Consider the following 9596-nt stretch of genomic DNA (forward strand, 5'->3'; position numbering starts at 1 on the left):
AACAATAATAGTTACCTTTAATAATAACAACAATAACAGCAATAACAATTATGTATTTAAATTACGCTGGGTGTAAATACTAAATATACTGTTAATTTATGCACACTGAATAATGTATATATTGATGTATATAATGAATACAGATTAAAGGAATGTTAATTAGGTGTATGGCACAGCACACTTGACTGAAAACAACACATTTCAACTGACATTGTGGTATATATCTCTGTGTTGGCTAACTGTACAACAATGTATGAGATGGTTCTCAGGTGAACTGACATTGTGGTATATATCTCTGTGTTGGCTAACTGTACAACAATGTATGAGATGGTTCTCAGGTGAACTGACATTGTGGTCAAAAGTACAGTAGGACTGTGATTGAAGACTGGAGGGAGAATTCTGAAAGACATGTTCAGTTTCAGGACAGATTTAGGGCTGGACAGAGGCTTTGCAATTTTTGTTGATTATTGAAAAGTGTCAGTTGGTAAATTATTGCTTAATTTAATCTAAGATATATTGTACCCAAAAAGTACCGTACGCTATGTGAATCATATCACTGTAGTCATCTCATAACTGGTATTTTGTTTTGACAAATAAATGATGATTGATGGTGATGATGATGATGATCCCACTATTTAGCCTCCAAATACCATTCAGCATTTTTTAAACATGAAACTGTCATTGTTAATTGTTAATCTACATATGGCCTCGACATGTATCCACGTCCAACAGACGTCTCCAATAAAACTTGAAGTCAGTGAAATAATAGTGTAGTTCGTTGTTGACATGAGGACCAGGAGAGACCAGCCAGGAGGGAGCAGAGCCTGGAGATCAACCCCAATATGGACTGGTGTCCGACGAGCTGCAGGAGTGGGTTACACCTCCCTCAGGCCGACCGGCACACTGCACACACACACTGCACACACACACACACAGAGACAGGCACACACTCGGTGCTAGAGCTGAACCCCATCTTTCTAATACTCCACTTGACGCAATTATCAACTGCAAGTTGACAAGGAAGAAAAACCTGGATAATAGTAAATATTACTGTCATAAAAAATGATGATCAGTCACTGAATATTTTTTTTTTTCAGTTGACAAGAAGTTTGCGCAATAAATACTGCCTGGATGTTTGAGCATGGAAACGTTATTGTCATTAAAACAAGTGAATTTCCACAATATGCGCAGCTGCAGCAGACTAAAGAACATTGTGCCAGTGAATGTCTTCCCCCTCCACTGTCCTCTCCGTGTTGTTCCAGCCAGGGCTCCATTTCAGAGGGCGGAGATGGAATATTCAGATCAGCTGAGTGACAGCTCGTGTTTTCCACCGTTCTCAGAACTCCACTGGCTCCTTCCTCCAACTCCTCACTTCAGAGTTGAGGCTACTAAAAACATCGGACGCTAGGGGATCGAGACGTCGCCTGCCTCTATGTGCATGGCACTTTACTGATCTTTTGGGGGTCGCTTTTTAATTATTTTTATTTGAATTGTCTGAAGATCTGTTTAGTGAGCTCATTATTCTACAGAAGTCCATTTTCCGTGCTTTCCTCTTTGGAATCAGCAGCAACAGACTCTCAGTGAGGCATGTCTTACCCCCAGGGTTACCTCTACCAGCCGCCGGGCTCCCTGGCTCTCTACTCCTGCCCGGCTTACGGGGCTTCAGCCCTGGCTGCCCCGAGGAGCGACGAGCTGGCCAGGTCGTCCAGTGGATCAGCCTTTAGTCCTTACCCCGGATCAGCTGCTGCCTTCACGGCTTCAGCCAGCGGCTTCTCCAGCCCAATGCCATACTCCACAGACCCTGCCACGGGATTCCCTTCCTACATGGTATATACTCTACTTCCACTTATTCGTTAGACAACTTGTGTCAGTATGCATACAGGAGGGACAGCCAGGTGGAAAATAATTAGCTCTAATTTTGTCGTTTATTCGCCAACAGTAGAGTATTTGCGTGCAGCGTGCAGAGAGCTACCGTTTCAGAGCGGGTCTAATGGGTTGTACAGTTCAAGGGTAAAATGGATGAGATCCTGCACACCATTATGTATTCGAACATTGTTCGTAGAAAGCATTGCATTTATCACAACGATACATCATCAAGTGGTACATTATATTGTCTATCGTGTGTGAAAGTTGTAGGCTTTTTATTGTGTTTCTTCTTTCTGCAAATATGATGTGTGTTTTCGTGGGCCCGTTAACACAGTGCATGGCTAATTGAGTGGACTTAATTTCGGGAAAAATGCCCCCCATAAAGAATGATATGATGTAAGCCAATGGCCTTCATTGGAATGAGCCTGTAGTCTAATATCAAACCCTTTCAATGGGAAATAAAATATATGAAGTTTGTTCTCCATTTTTACAGTCACAAACTATATATGCAATTTAAATTCTTGGAATGTATATTAAATGAAATAAGTGAAATTTGAACATGAAAAGAGGAATTACAATGCTAATGACATGGTTCTCCTAGCGTTTATAAAAGGTGCACATACGCTGGGTAGTTAATTGGATTTGTGATGCTGTAAAGCAATGATATGCTAACACGTCTCTCTCTCTGACAACAAAACTAATCTAGCTAAAGAAAAGCAGGAAGTTAGGCGGTGATTACTGGAAATTAGGGCAATTACGATGCATCATTTATCATTTATTTAGCATAATGCAATGCGATGAATCAAACCGATAATGATCAGTGTAATACAAGCAGTATATAGACCCAACTCACATTACACATTAAGTTAACTCTCTATACACACAACCACAATACACAACCTGTTGTGTTTAGTTATGTTTTACAGTTTTCAATATTTATTACCAAAATTATAAATTATAACAAAAAACTTTAAAAATCATTTTTCCTTTCCAGAGCTCTCCTTACGACGCGCAGGGCATGGCCGGGGCGCTCAGCTACCACCCCTACGGTAGCCCGGGATACCCCTACCAGCTCAACGACCCGGCCTACCGCAAGAACGCGACCCGAGACGCCACCGCCACGCTGAAGGCCTGGCTACAGGAGCACAGGAAGAACCCCTACCCCACCAAGGGAGAGAAGATCATGTTGGCCATCATTACTAAGATGACCCTGACGCAGGTGTCCACCTGGTTCGCCAACGCCAGGAGGAGGTTGAAGAAGGAGAACAAGATGACGTGGGCTCCCCGGAATAAGAGTGAGGATGAGGACGATGGAGACGGAGAGAGGAATGATGACCGCTTGGAGAAAAATCTTGACAACAGCGAGACGTCCGCGGAGGATGAAGGTAAACCACGAGACCCAACCCATGACCCAGTTAACAGCGCGAGCTGCGCGGTGCTGTTTTTTATTGACAGTTATCCACAGATGATTAACGACATGATGACAGAGACTAGGTGACACATTTCAGTGGGAAGGCATAATACGGAACGAGTTGTAGTTATTATTATTATTATTAACAATAACCATGGCATTCGACATTATTAGGATTACTATTATTATTATTATTAACAATAACCATGGCATTCGACATTATTAGGATTACTATTATTATTATTATTATTAACAATAATAATAGTAATCCTAATAATGTCGAATGCCATGGTTATTATATGGTAATTACTTCGTCTCAATCTCTTTTTTTTTTTTTTTTCAGGTATCAGTTTGCAGGTTGATACCCTTACAGACCATTCTTGTTCAGCGGAGTCTGATGGGGATAAGGTGAGCTGTCGAATCGGGGACCTGGTCTGTGAGTCTGGGTCAGATACTAAGGACAAACTTGAGGATGATGATGATGATGATCACGAACTGGAGAATGATGAACGACACCGAAGCCTGTCACCTAAACCTGTGACATCATCACCACTAACAGGGCTTGAGGCCTCGGTCTTAAACCATCACCACCGGGAAAACAACAACAAATCATGTCTTGACAGCCGAATCTCAGGTCGTCATAATCAAGCCGTCAAACCCAAACTGTGGTCGTTAGCGGAGATCGCTACTTCAGACCCGAAGCAGCAGCAGCATCACCCGGGGCAGACTTGTCCATCCCTCGGTCTTCTAACCTCCACCTCCACCTCCTCCACCCCCTCCCCGGCCGTCCCTGGCGCTGTGTACTCCGCCTCTTCCATCCTAGGACGACCCATCTACTACACGTCTCCGTTTTACAGTAATTACACAAACTATGGCAACTTCAGCCCGCTGCAGGGTCAAGGGATTCTGCAATATAACTCTGCTAACGACGGACTCACACAGACTGCTGCTGAGGTCAGCACCATGCATAAACACACCACTGACTCTCTGCTTAAAACGAACGCTAACCACATTGAACAGTTCAGACCTTCACATTTATACTCGAAGAAAGGTACGTAACATGCAATTAGAGTTTCAAAAGAAGGACTTGTATTTTATGCATTTGAATTCACTTCATTGGCCTTTGACTGAATATGTGATGTTTTGAAACATATACCTATTTGTCCCTAAGCAGAAGGCTTATGAAGGCCTCCGTGTAATCAGTGCTAGTGTAGGCCTGAGTTGGCGGTAGCTGTAATGTCGGCCTGTGTGTCAGACTGTCTCTCAGGGCAATAAGCAGAGATATGTTGTTGTCATAAACAGAGGTTCTATTAACAGAACGTCTTGAGACCTGCTCACACAGTAGGAACGCAGCATTACTTAAAAATATCACTTTAGTTGGATTGGTTATTATGGACTACAAATGATGGGCTTTTATAATTGGTTACACAATAATTAGATACCATCATGTTTTATTTTAACAACAGTTGTGCAATTTTTTGTTATAGTATCAGTGACTGGTGGGCCACTTTCTTGTTATTTAAGACCTTTACCTCTGCAACTTCAGCTCTTACTTAATACAACCTGGGAAGGACAAACTCTGTGGGCTAAAGGTGAGGTTCTAAAGGTCATGTTGTGGTTCTGATTCAGGTCTATAGGTAGGTGTCACAATTGCTTTGACTAAAGCCCCGAGCCATCACCCCTGCACCCTGGTCTTAACACTAACCTAACTAACCTTTCTCTAAAGGGGAGAGCTGCATCTTGCTCCTCAGACAAGACGCCTGGCCTGCAGCACTACAGCTGTTCTCCTCAGAGACAGGCCCGAAGGATTAATTAAACCTGATTCAGGGTTGGGGGATGAATTAACCCTGACTTATTCTATCATTTCACTTTCGTTTTCATGAGATGTGCGTTGACTGGCTCAGTAAATGTCCCGCTTTATGTGATGATTTTGGAAGACGTTATTTCTCAGGATGCATCTGCTTTATTGCCACGGTACATTATACTTTATATGAAGAGAATATTAGGTATATTATACTTTATGTGAAGAGAATATTAGGTATATTATACTTTATGTGAAGATAATATTAGGTATATTATACTTTATGTGAAGAGAATATTAGGTATATTATACTTTATGTGAAGATAATATTAGGTATATTATACTTTATGTGAAGACAATATTAGGTATACTATACTTTATGTGAAGATAATATTACGTATACTATACTTTATGTAAAGTCGATGTTAGGTATACTATACTTTATGTGAAGATAATATTAGGTATACTATACTTTATGTAAAGTCAATGTTAGGTATACTATACTTTATGTGAAGATAATATTAGGTATACTATACTTTATGTGAAGATAATATAAGGCCTGCTGTATCTTATTTGTAAAGGATGTATGAGGTCTGGAGATGGGGCTGAGGAACCTGAGGAATCTAATACATTTGATATTTATTTTTTTAATGATGGACAATGCTGCCTATAATTTATGCAAGTTGTATTGCAATGGACACTGAACATTGTTTTGTAAATACATTATTCCCGTTTTTATTTGAAACGTATTTGAAAGTTACAGAATCTTGTTAACAAGAGTACTTTTACTAATTTATATCTTATTGTAAATTAAACGCGCTAGTGTGTTATACTGGCGAGTTAGTGCTATTTATTATTCAAAGGAAAACCAAATTAAAATGTTTTCCTCTGTATTTCAATCTGCTTTCATTTTTTCATTCATCTCCTTTATATTGTCGCATGAAAATGTATTTCTCTTTGGTTCGGCTACTGCTTTTAGAAATCGAATTATTAATCAAGTGTAAACGATAAGACTTTTGGGAATGGCATAGCCTGTATTAATTGATATGTTTGTTTGAGACAGCACAGTCGAGAGAAGCTTACCACCTATCCGTTTTCTAAAGGGCCTTTTCACGCCATTCTTATAGGCGTTTAGCTCCATCCGGGGACTACTCGTGACCTTGGTTGGGATAAATGCTATGCTTATTATAAATGATATGCTTATCATTATATAAATGATATACTTATATCCGTGGCTGTCAGGGGTTTCTTTTTCAGTGTGATTAATCTGGCGCTAGGAGCAGTATGATGAGTTCCCAGCGGGGTGATCCCCCTGGCCCAGCCTCAGTCAGTCTGCCGGTCAGTCGGCCTTCTTTACGGGCCGATATTAAACCATCCATAAAGCGGTGTCTAAACAGCCAGCCGCCAGCTCCAATGGGCTGTCTCATAAACTAATCCGACCGGCTATACCTCGCTGATCTTCCTTTCATCTGATTATTTGTTTTTATTTGGCGAAGGGAATTATTATTATTATTATTATTATTATTACTATTATTATTATTACTATTATTATTATTATTATTATTATTATTATTATTACTATTATTATTATTATTATTATTATTATTATTATTATTATTATTATTATTATTATTATTATTATTATTATTATTAGTCTACTAATGTTTTCTTTAGGCTATTTGCATAACTTCCAGAATACGAATTGCAACGTGTTTGCCTCATCTGAACAGGAGGCAAATTATAAAATATTTTCGAAGATAGAATATAGGTTCTGTTGTTGTAACAATTGGAACACTTTCATAAACACTTAAATGTGAACGACAATGACATATGTGTGATACAAATGAAAATTTAAAAAGCAATTAATTGGTAGGCCTATTGTTTCATCGCGTCCTTCAGGCTAACGAAATCTGTTTTTCAAAGCGCAGCACCAACATTTAAATATCTGTAACAATGTGTGTTTGGAAAGCTTTTTTCTCTCAGAGCTTTACGGTATTTCCTACGTTTCTGTCTGGGTTATTCATTCACCAGTCCTCTGAGAGGTGGTGAGAGAGCTGTACGTTCTTCATGACTTGTAAGGTGAATGTTATTGAGCCTCTTGGGACGCCACTTCACCTATAAAGTTTTCCTTTCCGCCTCAACTTCCTAATATCTGTCCCGGTGTGTGTAGACCTGTTGGGGAGTCAGGCAGCCCCTTTCACCCCCCTAGATCTCACAACCTCTCTCTCTACCAGAACATTCTCTCTCTCTCTCTCTCTCTCTCCCTCTTCCTCTCTCTCTACCAGACCATTCTCTCTCTCTCTCTCTCCCTCTTCCTCTCTCTCTACCAGACCATTCTCTCTCTCTCTCTCTGTCTTTCTCTCTCTCTCTCTCTCTCTCTCTCTCTCTCTCTCTCTCTCTCTCTCTCTCTCTCTCTCTACCAGACCCCCCTCTCTCCCTCCCTCTCTCCCTCCCTCTCTCCCTCCCTCTCTCCCTCTCTCTCTAGTCGCTTTACTTTCATTAGGGCTGATTTATTGAAATGCAGACTTAATGTGAGGTGGGCTCCCCGGGGATCTCACTGTTGTCAAATAGACCCAGAGGCGCTTTCCTTTCCACGCAGAGAGGCTCTGAGCTGCCTTCCACCGAGGCCTACTCTGCTCCTATCCACGGCCTCTCTCTACCTCTCTCTCACAGCCTCTCTCTTTCTGCTCACTTCAAATGTCTCCATTTGTTCTCAATAAAATACATTTAGTTTCTGCTCAAGTGCAGCAGCGCCTTTGAACATGAACAGAATTCCACCACCTCTGTGTGTGTTAGCGGAATGAGGTGAAAGAGGCTCCGCACAACAAACACAGCCCGCCTGGATAATACAATTAACGGTGAATGTATGTCATGATTAATTATCAAGTCAATATTAATAATTATGTAGTCCTAGATCTTTGTTCCCTTAGAGTTTAATAACTTGACACCGGCTTGCTGGCCTCTGTATTTACAAAAAGCCTACAGCCTATCTATTCTAGAAAAACTGTAGTCTGCTTAACAGTATGATCCATTACTCTATATCACAATAACATATCGTTTCTCCTCTGAGTGGGCTATACATATGAATGTGTCATAAGAGCTGCTTTGGGTGACCGATGGGATGAACGTATATCTCAGAACATCTCCATAGCATTAATCAAATAAGCAGTTCATTTGTAGATAATTCATTATCTATATGCCTACGTTATCCTATACAACACGTCATTTCCCACAACATTTTAATCTCTGATACACAGCTGCTCTTCTTTACAACAGCGTCAACTTTAGCCTGTGTGTAGAAAGCGTTATTATAGCCATTTATAATGAATACATATTTACAGAACTTACTCAAATTAAGATGACAGCCGATGTGTTGAATCTTTTAACATTATTACCAGTTAGGTGGGTTATGTTTACAATAAAGATACTTCTAATCATCTGATTTAATATGTTGTCTATAAAGATTCGTTATATGAGTGGCCATATTGTTCGTAGTTCTCGCTTTCATCAAGTGTTAAACTGGTAAGCGCTGTTTTCAATGCCTCAACCAAATCTTTATGGATTACCTATGAATATGTCACTTACGTGATGCAGCCAATATGATATTGCCATTATTGGACTAAGAAATATACTTAGGTAGACTAATCTTCACAGTGTCTGTGTCTATTACCACGTCAAAGCTGTTAATAAGTGATAAACAAAAAATATATGTTTCCTTCATGACATAACTGCTCTGGTCCTTTTCTAAATGTAACAGATCATTCTCACTGGTCTAATTGACCATTAAGGTTGCGTCGTAAATACCGTTCAGTTGGAAAAGGAAATAGAATTATGAACAAATCCAATACAGATGTGTAGAATACAACACATCAAAGTGGTGTCGACCTTTCAGAGTCAGACCAAGGCCTGTCCACTCATAAAGGTGTCGGAAGAGATGTCCTCTGCTCGCTCTGATCAAGGACCGGGAACGGGAAAGAATGTCAAACTCTGATGTTTGTCCGTTCCAGGATCTAAATAACGTCATTAGGGGCTCGCGCTAGGCTTCCACTATTTAATTGACAGTTTTGGTTTATGACAGGAGAGAGTTAGAGTAACACGGTGAGAGACACTGTTAATCTGACATGTATTAAAACCTCTGTCTACAGCACTAGGCTACCAGGCCTACACTATGTAGGGAAACTAAACAGATGGGAATGGCTCGAATGGTGTACTGTGAATTTAGGTGGAGCTATGTGGTCTATTTAAGTGTTGTAGCTAGGTGGAACTAGGTGGTGTAGCTAGGAGGTTAGCTAGGTGGAGCTAGATGGAACAAGGTGGTGTAGCTAGGTGGAGTAGATAGGTTAAACTAGGTGAAGCTTGGTGGCAGAGCTAGGTGGAGCTAGGTGGAAAAGTGGAGCAAGGTGGAATTAGCTGGAGCAAGGTGGAGCTAGGTGGAGCAAGGTGGAGCAAGGTGGAAATAGCTGGAGCAAGGTGGAGCTAGGTGGAGCTAGTTGGAGCAAAGTGGAGCAAGGTGGAAAT

At 40.6% G+C, this 9596-nt stretch overlaps 1 protein-coding gene across 1 annotated transcript; it reads left to right on the forward strand.

The window, feature by feature from the left end:
• The first annotated feature begins 987 nt into the window (after positions 1–987).
• On the forward strand, positions 988–5971 carry LOC116359331 (iroquois-class homeodomain protein irx-2). Its single transcript, XM_031812227.1, has 3 exons — positions 988–1827; positions 2861–3251; positions 3621–5971. The coding sequence occupies exons 1-3, from the start codon at positions 1588–1590 to the stop codon at positions 4334–4336; spliced, it is 1347 nt and encodes a 448-aa protein (XP_031668087.1). The 5' UTR covers positions 988–1587; the 3' UTR covers positions 4337–5971.
• Positions 5972–9596: the final 3625 nt, after the last annotated feature.

Source organism: Oncorhynchus kisutch, unplaced genomic scaffold (assembly GCF_002021735.2).
Source record: "Oncorhynchus kisutch isolate 150728-3 unplaced genomic scaffold, Okis_V2 Okis02a-Okis13b_hom, whole genome shotgun sequence".
Classification (NCBI taxonomy): Eukaryota; Metazoa; Chordata; class Actinopteri; order Salmoniformes; family Salmonidae; genus Oncorhynchus; species Oncorhynchus kisutch.